At 37.3% G+C, this 21,033-nt stretch overlaps 1 protein-coding gene across 1 annotated transcript in view; it reads left to right on the top strand.

Moving 5' to 3' along the window:
- Nucleotides 1-21,033, top strand: part of ERBB4 (erb-b2 receptor tyrosine kinase 4) — a 1,186,765-nt gene that overhangs the window by 835,778 nt on the left and 329,954 nt on the right. Inside the window, exons 6-9 of the mRNA XM_015110887.3 lie at nt 237-355; nt 2,886-3,027; nt 17,402-17,515; nt 18,873-18,999. Coding sequence (XP_014966373.3) covers nt 237-355; nt 2,886-3,027; nt 17,402-17,515; nt 18,873-18,999 — 502 coding nt within the window. The remainder of the gene's footprint in view (nt 1-236; nt 356-2,885; nt 3,028-17,401; nt 17,516-18,872; nt 19,000-21,033) is intronic.

The raw sequence follows: 21,033 nt of genomic DNA, 5'->3' as shown, positions 1-21,033 counted from the left end.
TCGTCATAAAGCATTGTAATTATTTGCTGAAACAAGAAAGAATATAAACATGAAATAATTATATATTAATTTTGGAGATTTTTGTATAACAATTTTGATCTAGTTGCAAACCTCATTCATTAAATGTTTGTTGAACTGAGTCAAAGGTAGGGTGAGAAACTGTCACTCCAGAACTCAGCTTATGAGTTTCTCTTGGTGGCAGACTTTGATCATGGTCCTATCTCTGTCTTCTGCAGTGACAAGGACGGTGTGTGCAGAACAATGTGACGGCAGATGCTACGGGCCTTACGTCAGTGACTGCTGCCATCGAGAATGTGCTGGAGGCTGCTCAGGACCTAAGGACACAGACTGCTTTGTATGTCTTCAGTTTCTCTCTTTTATTATCCTGCTCTCCTTTTGAATCTTTGTTTTATTACAGTAAGATCAACTTTAGCCACTTTAGGATTAAGAAAAATGCTCTACCCTCCTCGAAGTCATTCCCTCACTAGGTTGGCTATTGATTAACTAGAATTGTTCTCTTCTGCTAAATGAATTGTATCTTTCTGATATAATTTATATTACAAATGAGAGTCATTGGAGAACATATTGAGATATCTTTCTATAATCTAATAGCATCCTTTCCCAGTAATGAAGTGATTACCTGTTTATGTGGTTGCATCATTGAGTTCTGTGAGTGGGAGCAATTGCATTTTATTTCTTGAATATAAATTTCAAGATTACAGAAGATACATTTATGGGTTTCAGTATTTTCTAGTTTATATTTTTAAAGGGAATATTATTTTAAAAGTTTAAGATTTATAAACAGTTTGTTGGGGACAGTTTTTAATTATATTTTGATATCATATTCCTGACACAGTACTCTTTGTCTTTGACATGCATTTCAGCAATTCTGAGTTGTATTTAACTCAATTTCATATACCCAGAACACTGGCTTAATTTTAAAGCTAAAAATCATAAAAACACACAAATGTTTATATAGTTGAAAATGAACACAGAAATTTTTTTCTCTCAAATATCCAGCAAACAAACGTATGTAGTAGAATTGAGCTTACAAAAAAAAAAAGAAAGACACTTAATTCCAGCAATGAGCAAACTATATATTAAAGCTCTTATGATATAGACAGTAATTTCTTAGTTTTCTTAATACCATAAGGAATATAATCTTCTATACTCATCCTATAGTGAAACAAAAATATGTATTGCAGAAGTGGATAGGGAGGAAGAAGAAAAGGAAATAAAAATGTTACAAATTTAAAGAAGATACTCAACAGGTCTTGAACTGAGAACCTTCCTCTGTCTTTCATCAGACATAGGATGGAAGCTTGATTCTGAAGACACTGAACACTGCAGGTGGTTCATTAACAATTCCATAACAATAACAACAAACAAACAGCAATAGCAAAAACTCTCACTTAGAAGTTTTGCACTGCAATTTTTTTCATGGTTCCATTATCATGATAAGCACGGTGCTGAGTGAGCTTCAAATTATCGTTTCATTACTTTTATGGAACGGTCCAGTGATTCCACTTTGGCTTTTGGTACAGAATGTTCAAGAATGCCAGACTAAGGCCTTGGTATAAGTTACATTGTTTTGTATGCTGTTGCAAAGCTAAATTTGTTTTATTCCTCTGGCTTATATTCCTTTGTTCCCAAGCAATCTGTGTACAACATTGCATAAAATATGTTAGTAAAGCAATTATAAGGACACATGAAGTTTTATAGCCATAAATTAAAACTTACTGAGTTTTCTAGATTGGTTTTTATTAGATTCTTCTTAGAATGTGTCCTCTTAGTGAATAATGTATCATCAGTAAGTCTTGTTCTGATTATGCATCTAGTAGACCATCATCAGGGGATTGTCATGTTTATGATAAAGTGCTTGCTAAAACAACAATTGATGAAGCAAATGTTTTGAGGAAACAGAATAAATTAATGCTCATTAATAACCATATGTACTATTTATGATTAAATGTAAATCATAGCTTGAGTTTATGTTAGCTTGCTTTCCAAGGCCTAAATTATTCCTAAAAAGGCTTAATTTCTCAATTAAAAGAATTAGCTCGTCCACAATTTTGTTAATCACATATTTATATGTACTTATACCTATATTCTGTTTTTATATCAAATACCCACCTCTCAGGTGATAAAATGGTTTTTAATTCTTCCCAAATGAATTTGCAAATATTAATAAATTAAGTTATTAATATAAATATATGAGTCAGCAGAAATGAACTGTCTTCTACTTGGTGGCTTTTACTAAATGGAGTGGCATTAGGAAAAAAGCCATACTAGAAATGACATCATATTGTTTAATTACAGGCTGACTATAGCTCATTACCTCTTTACATTTTGGCATTACATGCACCGTATTTGTATTTGTCTAGTCACCAACCAGAGCCTTTTCTTTAAGTCCAATATAAATCAGCATCACAATGTTTTCTTACAGGGCAATGGTGATAATTGCACTTTACATGTCACTTGGGACATGGAACTCTTTAAAATACCAGCCCAAGTGAACATCTAGCCTGTAGAATTAGGGACTTGGTTGTCAGTGCTATACTTTAAGACTAAATATAAATGCTTTGAATAAGTGTGAACTGAAATAATTTTTCACTATTAGCTAACTTTAAACCAATTCTCAGTTTAGAAATTACTGGATACATGCTAAGCACTTTAAGCTTCAGTAGCCATAAATGGCCTATTTACTGACACTGGAAAAAAGAGTTTTATGAAATTTTAGAAACACACATGACTCTTAAATTATCAAATTTTGTAGTATTTTTGGAATTATTATAGAAAACAACCTTCTCATGTTTTGGCAGTGTTTCATTAACAAGTATTATGAAGTTTATTTGTAAATGAAAGTAATATTTGCTGTGTTGCAGGCCTGCATGAATTTCAATGACAGTGGAGCATGTGTTACTCAGTGTCCCCAAACCTTTGTCTACAATCCAACCACTTTTCAACTGGAGCACAATTTCAATGCGAAGTACACATATGGAGCATTCTGTGTCAAGAAATGTCCACGTAAGTAACAGAATAAGAATAACCAAATTAATTGGGTCATTATTTGAGATCAAAGGAATTTTATGTAAGTTTATTTTAATTTGAAACTTCTAAGAATATTATAAGTACTTTGGGCATAGGTACTATTGTCCCCATTTTATAAATAAAGAAATTACCCAAAATTTAAAGTTATTGGTGTAAAGTTTCATAGCAAAGGAATGACATGTTTGAGGTTATAAAACTCTTACTGTGGCAGGGTGCAGTGACTCACACCCGTAATCCCAGCACTTTGGGAGGCTGAGGCAGGTGAGTCACCTGAGGTCAGGAGATCGAGACCAGCCTGACCAATATGGTGAAACCCTGTCTCTACTAAAACTACAAAAATTAACCAGGCGTGGTGGTGGGCGCCTGTAGTTCCAGCTACTCTGGAGGCTGAGACAGGAGAATTGTTTGAACCTAGGAGGTGGAGGTTGCAGTGAGCCGAGACGGTGCCACTGCACTCCAGCCTAGGTGACAGAGCGAGACTTCATCTCAAAAACAAACAAACAAAAAAACAAGCAAACAAAACCTCTTACTGTTTTTACTATATCACAATATTTTTACCTATCATAGTGTTTCTCCAAAAAAGTAATTAGTTAAGTGGCAGCAAGCTATGTATTGAATAGGATCTGCTTCTAATAACAATGGATTTTTACCTAAAATTATTTCTGAGTCCTTATTTGTAACTAGAATACTTAGCATTTTATTTTTAATATCAAGTTAACCTTAAACAAAACATATATATATGCGTGTATATATATATGTTTAATAGCAAATTAGCCTTAAGCAAAACACACACACACACATATATAAAGGGTATGTTCAAGGATCTTAAACAAATTGATAACATCCTGAGGATTCCAAATGACAGACTTAACTTTCATCAGGTGTTCAGGATAATATATTGACATTTACTTGAGCCTTTTATTTATTTATTTATTTATTTATTTGCTTTGAGTAACCAATGGGACATTTCCTATTGGAAAGGCTGAAAAAAATCACTATGTATGTCCATATACTCATTTAAAATAATTCTTTATAGTCTATGCTATACATACAACGTGACTTACTTCACTTTGTGTATGTGATACGGCTGAGCATCCATAATACAAAAATTCAAAATCTGAAACGCTCCAAACTTTGAAACTTTTAGAGTGCTGACATGATGTCACAAATGGAAAATTTCACACCTGACCTCATGCAATGGGTCACAGTCAAAATGCACACAACGCAGTTTATTGAGTGTTCCCAAGGGGGAAAACACACACACACACACACACACACACACACACACACTCAGCCCCTTTTAACTGTGGTACATCTTTTCCATGCATACCCAGATTTCCCCAGGGATGCACACCTACAAAGGGTAATAAAATGGCACGTGTGCAGGCCAGACATACCAATGGCAGGTTTTCCAAAATGCCATTTTGTGGTGTTGAAATATTGTTGGAAATGTCATAAAGGTCTGCAGCTATCCCTCTGGGTAATAAGAGTGATAAGTAAGAATAAGAGGAAACATTTATGCTTATCTATAGCACAGAAAGTCAAGCTTTTGGAGAAAAGGAAGAATAGTGTACATATGCAACATCATAGAGAAGAGAAGAGTACAGTGTTGGTATGAACACCTTATGTGATCTGAAGGAAAATAAGGATAAACTGTTCTATACTGAAAATGATTAACGGAAGTTAATGAAAAATAGAATAGCATTGAATAAAGCTAATGATGAAGATCTTGCTTGTGTACCGAAAGAGTGGATTTGCCAACATGTAAATGAACATGCCACATAATGGTATGCTGATCATGAAACAAGCAAAGATCTAGCACAGTGAACTGAATGTTGAAGAGAACTGTAAATATTCAACAGGCTGGACACAGAAATTTAAGAAAAGACATGGCATTAAATCTTTAGAGATTCGTGGTGACAAAACATCTGCTGATCACAAAGCAGTGGAGAAATTCGTCATTGAGTCTGTCAAGGTCATCACTGATAAAAATCTGACACTAGGACAATTTTGTGATGCTGATGAAACATCACTGTTTTGGCATTGTTCCTCCAGAAAGATATTGACCACAGTTCACTAGACAGCCTCTGCAGGAATGAAGGATGCCAAAGACAGAATAACTGTGCTGGAATGTGCTAATGCAGCAGGCACACATAAATGTAAACTTGCTGTGATAGGCAAAAGCTTGCATCCTCGCTGTTTCCAAGGAGTGAATTTCTTACCAATTATTATGCTACTAAAAAATGCATGGGTTACCAGGAACAGCTTTTCTTATTGGCTTCACCCAAACATTCTATGCTAGTACCTCCTGCTCACTGCTGGGAAGCTGAACTGGATGTTGACTGCAAGGTTTTGTTTTTCCTTGAAAACTGTTCTACTCATCCTGCAGCTGAAATTCTCATCAAAAATAATGTTTATGCCATGTACTTTCCCCTAAATGTGACTTCATTAATTCAGCCATGTAAACAGATTATCCTTAGAGCAATGAAGAGTAAATACAAAAACACTTTCTTTTTTTTTTTTTTTTTTTTTTTTTTGAGATGGAATCTCATTCTGTCACCCAGGCTAGAAGGCAGTAGCATGATCTCGGCTCACTGCAAGCTCTGCCTCCTAGGTTCAAGCGATTCTCCTGCCTCAGCCTCCTGAGTAGCTGGGACTACAGGCATGTGCCACCATGCCTGGCTAATTTTTTGTATTTTTAGTAGAGACCGGATTTCACTGTGTTAGCCAGGGTGGTCTTGATCTCCTGATCTTGTGATTCACCCACCTTGGCCTCCCAAAGTGCTAGGATTACAGATGTGACCCACCCCATCTGGCCAAAAACACTTTCTTGAACAGCATGCTAGCAGCAGTGAACAGAGGCCTGGGTGTGGGAAGGTTTTCAAAGGGAGCTTAGCATGAAGGATACTGTATATGCTGTTGTCAATACTTGGAACACAGTAACTAAAGACACAGTTTTGCATGCCTGGTACAACCTCTGACCTATTACTATATTCAGGGAAAAGGAGGTTACTTGGAGAGATTCCCTATGTCAAGTGATAAAAAAATATGCCCTCAGAGTTCATCAGTAAGCTGGAAGAAGTGGTTATCACAGAAGTTTTTAACATTGATAACAAGTTGTTCCTTCATTGACTGATGGTGAAATTGCAGAAGTCACTCTGAATCAAAGCGATTGTGGTAATAGTGACAATGAAAATGTTTTTAACATTGCACAAAAAGTACCTACAGATGACATGATGAAAATGTGTTATGGGCTCATTGAAGGACTAGAGCATGGTGCATTCATAACAGAACAAGAAATCATGGGAGTTTATAAAATCAAAAAGAGACTTCTAAGACAAAATTCACTGTTGTTAATGGGAAGATGACCCTGGAGGAAACATTTTAAAAAGCCATCCAGCAGAAAGCCCCCTTATCCCTGTAGGACCCATTCCCTAGTTTCTCAGCTGTTTCCGCTGTTTCTTTTACCTAAGAAAACACAGTGTATTGTAACTTTTTAATCAAAACACAGCATCATAGGTGGACACTAAAAGCCTGCATTATTTGTTGTTGCTGTTGTTACACAGCTGATACAGGTATTCTAGTGATTCTACTGTGATACCTAGTTATTCCGAACACATTATCTTTTCACTGTGTTAGTGATATATCATTTTTTTTACTTTTACGTATTTGTATGTGAATAAGTGTAAGAATATGATTGCTTGTCAGTAGTATATAAATTTGGTGTTATGAATGACAGTGATGCCAAACAACTACAGATTGTCTATGTGGGTGACTGAGATAGTGACACCTTTGTTCTGATGGTTCAATGTACCCAAACTGTGTTTCACACCAAAAATTACTTAAAATATTGTATAAAATTACCTCAGGTCATGTGTATAAGATATATGGAATCATAAAAACTGAATATTGCTTTTAGACTTGGGGTTTATCTGCAAGGTATTTCATTATGTTTGTGCAAATATTACAAAATCCAAAACATTCTGAAATCTGAAACACATCTGGTCCCAAGCATTTTGAATAAAGTATACTCAATCTGTATAAGGAACATGGGATTAGAGTGGCTATGGATTGTGGCTTTGTTCCCTTATTAGTCATGTGATTTTTAAATAAAACCTTCAGTTCTCTATTTCTTCTTCTTTAAGATGTGGGTTATAAAAATTATATCTTCTGGCCGGGCGAGGTGGCTTATGCCTGTAATCCCAGCACTTTGGAAGGCCGAGGCAGACAGATCATGTAAGGTCAGGAGTTTGAGACCAGCCTGGCCAACATAGTGAAATCCCATCTCCACTAAAAATACAAAAATTAGCTGGTCGTGGTGGCACACACTTGTAATCCCAGCTATTTGGAAGGTTGAGGTAGGAGAATACTTGTACCCGGGAGGCAGAGGTTGCAGTGAGCCGAGATCATGCAGTTGCACTACAGCCTGGGCAAAAAGAGTGAAACTCTGTTTCTCTCTCTATATATATAAATATGTATATAAATAAATATATATATCTTCCCTCCTTTCTTTCCAAAGCCATTATAACAATCAAAGAGATAGGATATAAGGATGAGAGGAGTAGATTTTTTATTTTTTTGGAGACAGAGTCTCATTCTGTCACCCAGGCTGGAGTGGAATGGCACAATCTCCACTCACTGCAACCTCTGTCTCCCAGGTTCAAGCAATTCCCCTGCCTCAGCCTCCTGAGTCGCTGGAATTACAGGCAATGCCACCATGCCCAGCTAATTTTTGTATTTTTAGTAGAGTCTGGGTTCATCAACATGACAAACATATTGGCCAGGCTGTCTTGAACTCCTGATCTCAGGTAATCCACCTGCCTCAGTCTCACAAAGTTCTGGGATTGCAGGCATGAGCCACCGTGCCAGGCCAAAAGGGGTATATTATTTAAAAAGACTTTGAAAACACAATTCTAGTCATTGTTATGTAACATGTTCATATCTACTAAAATAAAAATTGTACTTTGACTTCTTTATGTGTATACATAAATATATATGTGTTTCATATGTCTCTTAATTAGCATTTTAAAGTCACAGGCACACTAATGCCAAGACAGCAAAGATTTTGCATCTTAAATATTTTAATATTCACACCAGTCCTTTTCATCTAATAACCTCTTATCTAAAGTCACCCTATATGTCACCATTTACCATCCTTAGAAAACTGAGGGCTTGGCAGTATTGTAGGATGGGGCTAAATGATATTTTCCCTTTTCTTAGACATATATTATATTACTACCTAATGTACTACCTTCAAATTAGGATGCATTTCCCAGAGACAGTCAAACCTATGCTTTCTTGGAGTATTTTTTTTTTTGGTGCTTTCCCTTTATTCAAGTCCTTTAGTTGAAGCCCAAGGGTTGGGTGAGAGCAGAAGTACCAGGTAAATTTGAACTCAAGAATTCCCCTTTTCTTTACTATAGCCTTTATAGTGGTTCACCTGAAAGCTGTCAACTCCAAACTGTAGCAAGTGGCTAAACATGAAGACCTATTGTGTGAAATTACATGACTTGTTTACTTTAAATGTGGTAACTTGCAGTCTTCCTTTCTTAAATTAGTTTATGTATCTCAAACTGCAGGGTAATTTAAAGCACTTCAGTATTTGTCTATGAAAAAATTTAAATCTCTGATGGGCCTGGCTTACATGGCTTGGTTTGCCAAATTGAAGCTTTCTCGGGAAAACAAGGACATTAAGCTTCTAAATGCAGGCCTACATTTCCTAATCCAGATTTCTGAAATTTAAAAACTCCAAAAATACATGTTCTGAAACTCATTTGGCTGCAAAACTTGAATCTAACTGATATAAGGCTAATTATACTACTTGCTCATTCCACTCGGTAGAAATGTGAAAGTGTTTCATTGTAGTGTATTTCCCAAGATGTATTAGTTGGTTCTTATGCTGCTATAAAGAAATACCTGGGGGGCACCCAAGATGGCCAAATAGGAACAGCTCCAGCCTCCAGTTCCCAGCCTGAGTGACACAGAAGATGGGTGATTTCTGCATTTTCAACTGAGGTACCGGGTTCATCTCACTGGGGCATATCAGACAGTCGGTGCTGGTCAGCGGGTGCAGCCCAACCAGCGAGAGCTGAAGCAGGGCGAGGCATTGCCTCACCTGGGAAGTGCAAAGGGGAAGGGAATTCCTTTTCCTAGTCAAGGGAAACTGAGACACACAACACCTGGAAAATCGGGTAACTCCCACCCTAATACTGTGCTTTACCATGGGTCTTAGCAAACAGCACACCAGGAGATTATATCCCACACCTGGCCCAGAGGGTCCCATGCCCACGGAGCCTCCCTCATTGCTAGCACAGCAGTCTGAGATCTAACTGCAAGGCAGCAGCAAGGCTGGGGGAGGGGCGCCCACCATTGCTGAGGCTTAAGTGGGTAAACAAAGCCTCCTGGAAGCTCGAATTGGGTGGAGCCCCCCTCAGCTCAAGGAGGCCTGCCTGCCTCTTTAGACTCCACCTCTGGGAACAGGGCATAGCTAAACAAAAAGCAGCAGAAACCTCTGCAGATGTAAATGTCCCTGTCTGACAGCTTTGAAGAGAGCAGTGGTTCTCCCAGTCTGGAGGTTGAGATCTGAAAACAGACAGACTGCCTGCTCAACTGGGTCCCTGACCCCTGAGTAGCCTAACTGGGAGACATCCCCCACTAGGTACAGAGCAACACCTCACACCTCACATGGCTGGGTACACCTCTGAGATGAAACTTCCAGAGCAAGAATCAGGCAGCAACACTCGCTGTTCAGCAATATTATATCTTCTGCAGCCTCCGCTGCTGATACCCAGGCAAACAGGGTCTGGAGTAGACCTCAAGCACACTCCAACAGACCTGCAGCTGAGGGTCCTGACTGTTAGAAAGAAAACTAACAAACAGAAAGGACACCCACACCAAAACCACATCAGTACGTCACCATCATCAAAGACCAAAGGCAGATAAAACCACAAAGATGGGGAAAAAGCAGTGCAGAAAAGCTGGAAATTCAAAAAATCAGAGCACATCTCCCCCTCCAAAGGAATGCAGCTCATCACCAGCAATGGAACAAAGCTGTACGGAGAATGACTTTGACGAGTTGAGAGAAGAAGGCTTCAGTTGATCAAACTTCTCAGAGCTAAAGGAGGAACTACATACCCAGTGCAAAGAAACTAAAAACCTTGAAAAAAGAATGGAAGAATGGATAACTAGAATAATCAATGCAGAGAATATCATAAACGAACTGATAGAGATGAAAACCATGACACAAGAACTACGTGACAATTTCACAAGCTTCAGTAACCAACTTGATCAACTGGAAGAAAGAGTATCAGTGATTGAAGATAAAATGAATGAAATGAAGCAAGAAGAGAAGTGTAGAGAAAAAAAGAGTAAAAAGAAATGAACAAAGCCTCCAAGAAATATGGGATTACGTGAAAAGACCAAATCTACGTCTGATTGGGATGCCTGAAAGTGAGCGGGAAATGGAACCAAGTTGGAAAACACTTTTCAGGATATCATCCAGAATTTCCCCAACCTAGTAAGGCAGGCCAACATTCAAATTCAGGAAATACAGAGAATGCCACAAAGATACTCCTCGAGAAGAACAACTCCAGAGAGAAAGGTCGGGTTACCCACAAAGGGAAGCCCATCAGACTAACAGCAGATTTCTCAGCAGAAGCTCTCCAAGCCAGAAGAGAGTGGGGGCCAATATTCAACATTCTTAAAGAAAAGAATTTTCAACCCAGAACTTCATATCCAGCCAAACTAAGTTTCATAAGTGAAGGAGAAATAAAATCCTTTACGGACAAGCAAATGCTTAGAGATTTTGTCACCACCAGGCCTGCCCTACAAGAGATCCTGAAGGAAGCACTAAACATGGAAAGGAACAACCGGTACCAGCCACTGCAAAAACATGCCAAATTGTAAAGACCATTGATGCTAGGAAGAAACTGTACCAACTAACGAGCAAAATAACCAGCTAATATCATAATGACAGGATCAAGTTCACACATAACAATATTAACCTTAAATGTAAATGGTCTAAAAAGTCCAATTAAAAGACACAGATTATCAAATTGGATATAGAGTCAAGACACATCAGTTTGCTATATTCAGGAGACCCATCTCACATGCAGAGACACACATAGGCTCAAAATAAAGGGATGGAGGAAGATCTACTAAGCAAATGCAAAACAACAACAACAAAAAAGCAGGGGTTGCAATCCTAGTTTCTGATAAAACAGACTTTAAACGATCAAAGATGAAAAGAGACAAAGAAGGCCATTACATAATGGTAAATTGATCAATTCATCAGAAAGAGCTAACTATCCTAAATATATACGCACCCAATACAGGCGCACCCAGATTCATAAAGCAAGTCCTTAGAGACTTACAAAGAGACTTAGATTCCCATACAATAATAATGGGAGACTTTAACACCCCACTGTCAAATTAGACAGATCAATGAGACAGAAAGTTAGCAAGGATATCCAGGAATTGAACTCAGCTCTGCACCAAGCAGACCTAATAGACATCTATAGAACTCTCCACCCCAAATCAACAGAATATACCTTCTTCTCAGCACTACATCACACTTATTCAAAAATTGACCACAGAGTTGGAAGTAAAGCACTTCTCAGTAAATGTAAAAGAACAGAAATCACAACAAACTGTCTCTCAGACCACAGTGCAATCAAACTAGAACTCAGGACTAAGAAACTCAGTCAAAACCATTAGACTACATGGAAACTGAACAACCTGCTCCTGAATGACTACTGGGTACATAATGAAATGAAGGCAGAAATAAAGATGTTCTTTGAAACCAATGAGAACAAAGATACAACATACCAGAATCTCTGGGACACATTTAAAGCAGTGTGTAGAGGGAAATTTATAGCACTGAATGCCCACAAGAGAAAGCAGGAAAGATCTAAAATTGACACCCTAACATCACAATTAAAAGAACTGGAGAAGCAAGTCAAACACATCCACAAGCTAACAAAAGGCAAGAAATAACTAAGATCAGAGCAGAAATGAAGGAGATAGAGACACAAAAAACCCTCCAAAATATCAATGAATCCAGGAGCTGGTTTTTTGAAAAGATCAACAAAATTGATAGACTGTTAGCAAGACTAATAAATAAGAAAAGAGAGGACAATCAAATAGACACAATAAAAAATGATAAAGGGGATATCACCACCGACCCCACAGAAATACAAACTACCATCAGAGAATACTATAAACACCTCTATGCAAATAAACCAGAAAACCTAGAAGAAATGGATAATTTCCTGGACACTTACACTCTTCCAAGACTAAACCAGGAGGAAGTTGAATCCCTGAATAGACCAATAGCAGGCTCTGAAATTGAGGCAATAATTAATAGCCTACCAACCAAAAAAAGGCCAGGACCAGACGGATTCACAGTCAAATTCTACGAGAGGTACAAGGAGGAGCTGGTACCATTCCTTCTGAAACTATTCCTATCAATAGAGAAAGAGGGAATCCTCCCTAACTCATTTTATGAGGCCAACATCATCCTGATACCAAAGCCTGGCAGAGACACAACAAAAAAAGAGAATTTTAGACCAATATCCCTGATGAACATCGATGCAAAAGTCCTCAATAAAATACTGGCAAACTGAATCCAGCAGCACATCAAAAAGCTTATCCACCATGATCAAGTGGGCTTCATCCCTGGGATGCAAGTCTGGTTCAACATACGCAAATCAATAAACGTAATCCAGCATATAAACAGAACCAAAGACAAAAACCACATGATTATCTCAATAGATGCAGAAAAGGCCTTTGATGAAATTCAATAGCCCTTCATGCTTAAAAGTCTCAATAAATTCGGTATTGATGGAACATATCTCAAAATAATAAGAGCTATTTATGACAAACCCACAGCCAATATCATACTGAATGGGCAAAAACTGGAAGCATTCCCTTTGAAAACTGGCACAAGACAGGGATGCCTTCTCTCACCACTCCTATTCAACATAGTGTTGGAAGTTTTGGGTAGGGCAATCAGGCAAGAGAAAGAAATAATGGGTATTCAGTTAGGAAAAGAATAAGTCAAATTGTCCCTGTTTGCAGATGACATGATTGTATATTTAGAAAACCCCATCATCTCAGCCCCAAATCTCCTTAAGCTGATAAGCAACTTCAGCAAAGTCTCAGGATACAAAATTAATGTACAAAAATCACAAGCATTCTTATACACCAGTAACAGACAAACGGAGAGCCAAATCATGAATGAACTCCCATTAACAATAGCTTCAAAGAGAATAAAATACTTAGGAATCCAACTTACAAGGGATGAAAGGACCTCTTCAAAGAGAACTACAAACCACTGCTTAGTGAAATAAAAGAGGACACAAACAAATGGAAGAATATACCATGCTCATGGATAGGAAGAATCAATATCATGAAAATGGCCATACTGCGCAAGGTAATTTATAGATTCAAGGCCATCCCCATAAAGCTACCAATGACTTTCTTCACAGAATTGGAAAAAACTACTTTAAAGTTCATATGGAACCAAAAAACAGCTCACATTGCCAAGACAATCCTAAGCCAAAAGAACAAAGCTGGAGGCATCATGCTACCTCACTTCAAACTACACTACAACGCTACAGTAACCAAAACAACATGGTACTGGTACCAAAACAGAGATAGAGACCAATGAAACAGAACGGAGCCCTCAGAAATAATACCACATATCTACAGCCATCTGATCTTTGACAAACCTGACAAAAACAAGAAATGGGGAAAGGATTCCCTATTTAATAAATGGTGCTGGTAAAATTGACTAGCCATAAGTAGAAATAATACCACACATCTACAGTCATCTGATCTTTGACAAACCTGACAAAAACAAGAAATGGGGAAAGGATTCGCTATTTATTAAATAGTGCTGGGAAAATTGGCTAGCCATAAGTAGAAAGCTGAAACTGGATCCTTTCCTTACTCCTTATACGAAAATTAATTCAAGATGGATTAGAGACTTAAATGTTAGACCTAAAACCATAAAAACCCTAGAAGAAAACCTAGGTAATACCATTCAGGACATAGGCATGGGCAAGGACTTCATGTCTAAAACACCAAAAGCAGTGGCAACAAAAGCCAAAAGCCAAAATCGACAAATGGGATCTAATTAAACTAAAGAACTTCTGCACAGCAAAAAAAACTACCATCAGAATGAACAGGCAACTGACAGAATGGGAGAAAATTTTTGCAATGTACTCATCTGACAAAGAGCTAATATCCAGAACCCATAAAGAATTCAATCAAATTTACAAGAAAAAAACAAACAACCCCATGAAAAAGTGGGCAAAGGATATGAACAGACACTTCTCAACCGAAGACATTCATACGGCCTACAGACACATGAAAAAATGCTCATCATCACTCGCCATCAGAGAAATACAAATCAAAACCACAATGAGATACCATCTCACACTAGTTAGAATGGCAATCATTAAAAAGTCAGGAAACAACAGGTGCTGGAGAGGATGTGGAGAAACAGGAACACTTTTACACTGTTGGTGGGACTGTAAACTAGTTAAACCATTGTGGAAAACAGTGTGGCAATTCCTCAAGGATCTAGAACTAGAAATACCATTTGACTCAGCCATCCCATTACTGGGGATATACCCAAAGGATTATAAATCATGCTGCTATAAAGACACATGCACACGTATGTTTATTGTGGCACTATTCACAATAGCAAAGACTTGGAATCAACCCAAATGTCCATCAGTGACAGACTGGATTAAGAAAATGTGGCACATATACACCATGGAATACTAGGCAGCCATAAAAAAGGATGAGTTTGTGTCCTTTGTAGGGACATGGATGCAGCTGGAAACCGTCATTCTCAGCAAACTATCACAAGAACAGAAAACCAAACACCGCATCGCGTGTTCTCACTCACAGGTGGGAATTGAACAATGAGATCACACACCAGGTCCTATTGTGGGGAGCGGGGAGGGGCGAGAGATAGCATTAGGAGATATACCTAATGTAAATGACGAGTTAATGGGTGCAGCACACCAACATGGCACAAGTATACATATGTAACAAACCTGCACATTGTGCACATGTACCCTAGAACTTAAAGTATAACAAAAAAAAAAAAAAAAAGAAATACCTGTGACTGGGTAATTGATAAACAAAAGAGGTACAATTGGCTCATGGTTCTGCAGGCTGTACAGGACACCCTGAGGAGAGCTCCGGAAACTTTCAATCACAGTGAAGGTAAAGGGAAAGCAAGTATGTCTTCCATGGCTGGAGCAGGAGGAAGAGAGGGGCAGGAAGTGTTACACACTTTTAAACAACCAGATCTCATGCTAACTCACTCTTGTCACGACAACACCAAGGAGGATGGTGTTAAACCATGAGAAGCCGCCCCCATGATTCACTCACCTCCCTCCAGGTCCCACCTCCAATACTGGGGTTATAATTTTACATGAGATTTGGCTGGGGACACAGATCCAAACCATATCACCAGACCTGGAACAAAGAATGGCTATTTAATATCGTGTACGTACCTGTTGCAGGTTGGGTTCCCCTGAGATAGAAATTAGGTTATGATAAGGAGCAGTCTCAAAATCAACACTTTTTGGAGAAGGGAAGAAAGCAAGATCAGACTTTGATATCATGCCAACAAAGTGCCTCTTTGTTGTGGTGGAGGCTTTCATGTGGATGTTGACTTGGAATACAAATTTCTCCATACTTTGTACCCACTTCCATGGATTCTCACATATCTCTTTGCCCCAGATTCTCTTTCTTCTCAAGTTTTCCAGTGTTTCTCTCAGGATAAGCTCATGAGTTCATATATATTCTAAGGTCAAGCAACTTCTCTTTTCATACAAAATGAGTAATCAGTTTTGCTACCAAAAATTATGCCTGTTGGTAAGATTTTCTCATGTCTCTGTGTTTCAAGTCCACTCATAGGTGAGACCACAGACAGAGAAGCTGCCATCCATTTTCAGCTAGTATCCACATGCCTAGTCTAGTTTGTGTCTTACTCTGTTAGTTTTTCTTAAGTGCCTTCTCTCAGCCCCCACAAACCATAGGTATGACCTGACTGAGAGGGACCAGCTCAGTGGTGGATGGCGTTGGGGGGTCTTAACCATTTGCTTATGCAGTTTACTTGTGCTTCTGCCCCTGCTTATATACTACTTTAATTTTACAATGGATTGCTATTGGAACTGCCCAATATGATGACATTGTAACATTATAGCAAAACCCTATTCATAATAGGCAATTCTGGCTACAAGGTCTGACCCAAGACCCACCTCTACCAGGACCCAGAAGCACGTCAAAAGCTGTTTATTAAATGGTGTACTATCCTATGCTACAGGTGGCATAGCTTAGCTCTAAAAACCTAGAAGTCTCTGTTGTGATTTTCTGATGAAATTTGCCATAAAACTACATGGCATATTTTCCCACTGTAGATGCTTCCAATATTGAGCCTCTTGTGTTTTATGGCCCAAGTAGCAAAACTGCTTGCACCACAGCCTAGATCTACATCATATGCCTTTTCTGCTTTGCGCACCCCTCAACGCTGTAAGCATTCCACAACATTGCATATTGTGCCAGAGCAATATTCCCAGGCATGGAAGGATGCTACTTTTAAAACCAGAGTGGCCTAGCAGGTATTGATTGTGTTTCCATTTATTGTGAGAGCCTTTAGATGCAACAATTTGTCCTTTATTTTGGAGGGGATGTTCTGGCATATCCCAGGTCACTGGACTCCTAGACATTTAATCCAAGTATTGAGTAACAAAATGCTCCTTGTCTATTTGATGTACCTTTTCCAAAGTGCTACCCTTTCCAATTTTATTTTGTTTCTTCGTGTAAAAATATGAGAAAGTTTTTGTGGCACTCCATTGAAAAATAGAACACATTTTAAGCATTTTCTCCTTGATGTGAAGTGTACTCTCTTAATCCAAGGCAGTTCAACTTAAGCTTCATTTATGCTTCATGAACTTGAAGTATTTTTAGTCTTTAAAGTTGCATCATGTCATGAAATGAAGTGGAACTATTGAAACACGCAAGCTAAATGTCATGTAGTTTCCTAAGCATATAAAAGAAATCTAGTCTATCTTGGGGGCAATTCAGGATGTGGAGCAGTAACCAAGCAAGTACTAGTTGATGTTAACACACATTGCATTTGACTGGAAATACGATTTCAGGTTGAGATATTTAAACAAAGAGTTGTTTAAGGGGAAGATACATAAACACTATCAATGAAGCTAATCATTTCCAAACCATAAAATATCTTGTTTTGAACTTGTTTGCTGAATGTTAACATTAATGCTTATTTTACCTTTTTTTTTAAAAAAAAAAAAAAAAAAAACAGATAACTTTGTGGTAGATTCCAGTTCTTGTGTGCGTGCCTGCCCTAGTTCCAAGATGGAAGTAGAAGAAAATGGGATTAAAATGTGTAAACCTTGCACTGACATTTGCCCAAAAGGTGAGTGGTAGCTCAGATTATTTAGTTAGAACTGGGCCTATATAACAAGGTTTTTAATTCAATTTTAAGTGTACCAACTTTTTAATATAAACCCACTCTCACAACCAAAACCTGCCCACACATGCTTTCCATAATTTTGGACAGTCACTCAAAATATGAACTTTTATAGCACTGTATATTATTGAGTTTGAATTATATCTACTAAAATGGTCCAGAAAAAAATTCAGGTGTAACACTGATAGGAACTCAGTTACATGTTATTCTGTCAATAGGAAATCTTAAAAGCTTTGTTAAAAAACAAGAGTTCACATGGTTATGTTGGCATCACAACACATATTAGTTGCTTGGCACTGTATACAAATTTATCTGCTAAGCATAAAAAGTGATGCATAGGGACCTGAAAGTTACTCTCCAGATCTTAAAAATATATTTGGGAAGATGAGATCTATGAAATGACAGGGAACTTTAACATAAGTTTAAAATAAATATATCAGATAATTCATGCCATGGAATTCTAGTGGAGGAAGGAATCTCTTCCAGCTGTGTGTAGTCTAAATCCTCACCAGAATGAAACCTAAATTAAGCCAGATGAAAATATAGTCTAAATCTCAGGAATGTTGTTAAAGTTTTCAAGGTATCAGGGAGTGCCTTAGAAAAGGACAAACTCCAGACTTACTTTACATGGTCTTTTCTCTCTTTCTCTCTGTTTTTTCCTTATCCCCTCTCTCTATTTCTCTATACACCACCCCGCGCCCCCCCCCACACAAAAGTTGTTTTGTTTGTTTGTTTAAATTAGAAGCTTCAGAAAGCATGTTCAATTTAAGCATAAATATTTGAATGGCCCTTGATTTTGGTTATAATTCACATCATTAGACTCTTTATTTACATATATTCTCCATTAGACCACTGTTTTTAAAATTGCAAGTTGTAGAGCATTAGTATGTAAGCCATGAAATTATTTTACTAAAGTTACCAGCATTTCAAAATCATTAAAAATGATATTTTCAAATAAAGTAGAAAATAGATAATTTTATGTTGCTAGGAGGAGTATTGATTGATAAAATTTCTGTTAAACTTATGTATGTGTTGTGTGTGTATACTGGGTCTTGATATAAAATGTAATTTCTATGATGAGTCATGGTCATTCGATTTTAATGCAGGGACAAGTTGTTAAAGCAGAACCAGTAGTGAATGTTGAATGAATGAATAATTATTTTACTTTTTAGAAAACAAAATTTGTAATATATTTTTATATGTTGCAATTAAAAATACTCTGCTATTTTACAATGAAGATGCAATGATTTATTGGCCAAAAATAAGTTTCTCAGTCCCCTAACTCTGAGTCTTGTTTCTACAGCTTGTGATGGCATTGGCACAGGATCATTGATGTCAGCTCAGACTGTGGATTCCAGTAACATTGACAAATTCATAAACTGTACCAAGATCAATGGGAATTTGATCTTTCTAGTCACTGGTATTCACGGGTCAGTATTACATTTTTGTGCAAGCTATTTTACAAAGTGTAGAGGAAACTGAAGAGATTCTTTAGTTGTGTTTATTTGATTCTTCTGGAACCTGAAGAGTTTCACCTTTCATTAATGCTCCTCAAAACAAAAGCAAGGGCCTGATTTCACCAGTAATGGCAGTATAATATAGTATAATGACATTATAGTATAATGAAAGTATAATGACATTCCAAAATACCTGTTTTGGAATGTGCTCAAATTTTAGTTTGGTGACTATTTAAGGTTGAAAATATAAATTTGTATTTAAACTAAATTATGTTTTAGGATATTCTCCTCAAATCCACAGTTTTCAGCAAGCTTGACTTATTTTTAGATATGTTTAGAGGAAAATTCATTCAAACTTCTAACTGATTCGTGAGAAAACATGAATTAATATCCTTTAAAATGTCTCACATAAAACTAATCAGTAAGTTGAAATTCCCCTGAGCTTCTTCCAGAAATTCTTTGTCCTGATGTCCTGATGTATTATTTTTGTCTTTTTTCCCTTAAGTTGGGAAGTTAGCACCACTGTGAGAGATGCTGCTAAATGAGTTTCATTTTGGTAATAAAAATTGTAACGTGATTTATCTGGGCTCCTTCATTACAGAATCCCCTGCTGGTTTTAACTGGAAAACAAACGTGTTTGCATTCTTTGAATGTCAGTATTTTAACATTGTATGTTATCTGTTTGTCTATATTACTACTTAATCCCTAAATATTAGCGCTGCAGGCTACAGATAAAGAATATCTCTCATATGTTTCAATTCAAAATCTTACTCTGAACATATATCAGATCATTTCTAAAAGCAAACTAATTTAACATAATATGAATAAATATGTCCAAATGGGAATGGCAAGAACAATAGAACAAAGTGTTTCTTTTCATTCAAATCAATTATTTGCATTATTGCTAAATATTTGTTTATTTTAATAGGTAGCTTTTAATACGGTCCCATGTTAGATAGCATAATAGTATGTGTGCAGCTGCCACCCCATAATTGTTGTATCTGTCTTAAGAAATGTTTTTTGTTCTTTTGTTTTTTTGTTTTTACTTACGTTTTAAAATGTATAGACTTGGTAATTCTCAGCCCATATTCCTACATGGCAACAATTTGTTGGAACTGCGTAGCCATATTAATCAGTTATCACGCTGTTAATAAAGACACACCCGAGACTGGGTAATTTACAAAGAAAAAAGAGGTTTGGTGGACTCACAGTCCCACATGGCTGGGGAGGCCTCACAATCATGATGGAAGGCAAAGGAGGAGAAATGCATGTCATACATGGTGGCAGGCAAGAGACGGTTTGTGTAGGGGAGCTCCCCTGTAGAAAACCATCAGATCTCGTGAGACTTATTCACTATCATGAGAACAGCATGGGAAAGACCCACCCCCATGATTCAGTTACATCCCACTGGGTCCCTCCCACAACATGTGGGAATTGTAGGAGCTACAATTCAATGTGATATTTTGATGAGGACACAGGCAAAGCATATCAGTAGCACTAGTCATTTTGAGATGGGACACACTTAATCAACTTTACCATAGTCCGCACTGGCCTTCCGAATCCATTTACATTGCTGTCTTACCCTCCTTTCCCTATTGCATAGGAGACCTGGTACAATATTTAGGTGCTTCTTCATAATTTAATGCATCTATTTAATAAAGCAATATACCCACAATTTGACTATGTTTAAAACCAAATATCACATGAATGTAAGATTACATTATGCTGATAATGTCTTCTGAGAAATAAGAAGATAGAGCCACTTTGACTCACATTGCCTACTTTCACCTGGAAATAATAAATGAATTAGCCTCAAGCCTTTCACTATGGGGAATGATTTGAAATCATATTCACATGAACTGCATTAGACAAGTTGTTTTTATCCTTATCGGGCCCAACATTCCGCTTTTATATATTAAAAAATTGCCACTTTTCAATTCTGAAATAAAATTTATAGATAATGTAACCTAAATATATATATATATATTTAATTATTATAATTCTTTA

Source organism: Macaca mulatta, chromosome 12 (genome assembly GCF_049350105.2).
Source record: "Macaca mulatta isolate MMU2019108-1 chromosome 12, T2T-MMU8v2.0, whole genome shotgun sequence".
Taxonomy (NCBI): Eukaryota; Metazoa; Chordata; class Mammalia; order Primates; family Cercopithecidae; genus Macaca; species Macaca mulatta.
This window is presented reverse-complemented; position numbering and strand designations above follow the sequence as displayed.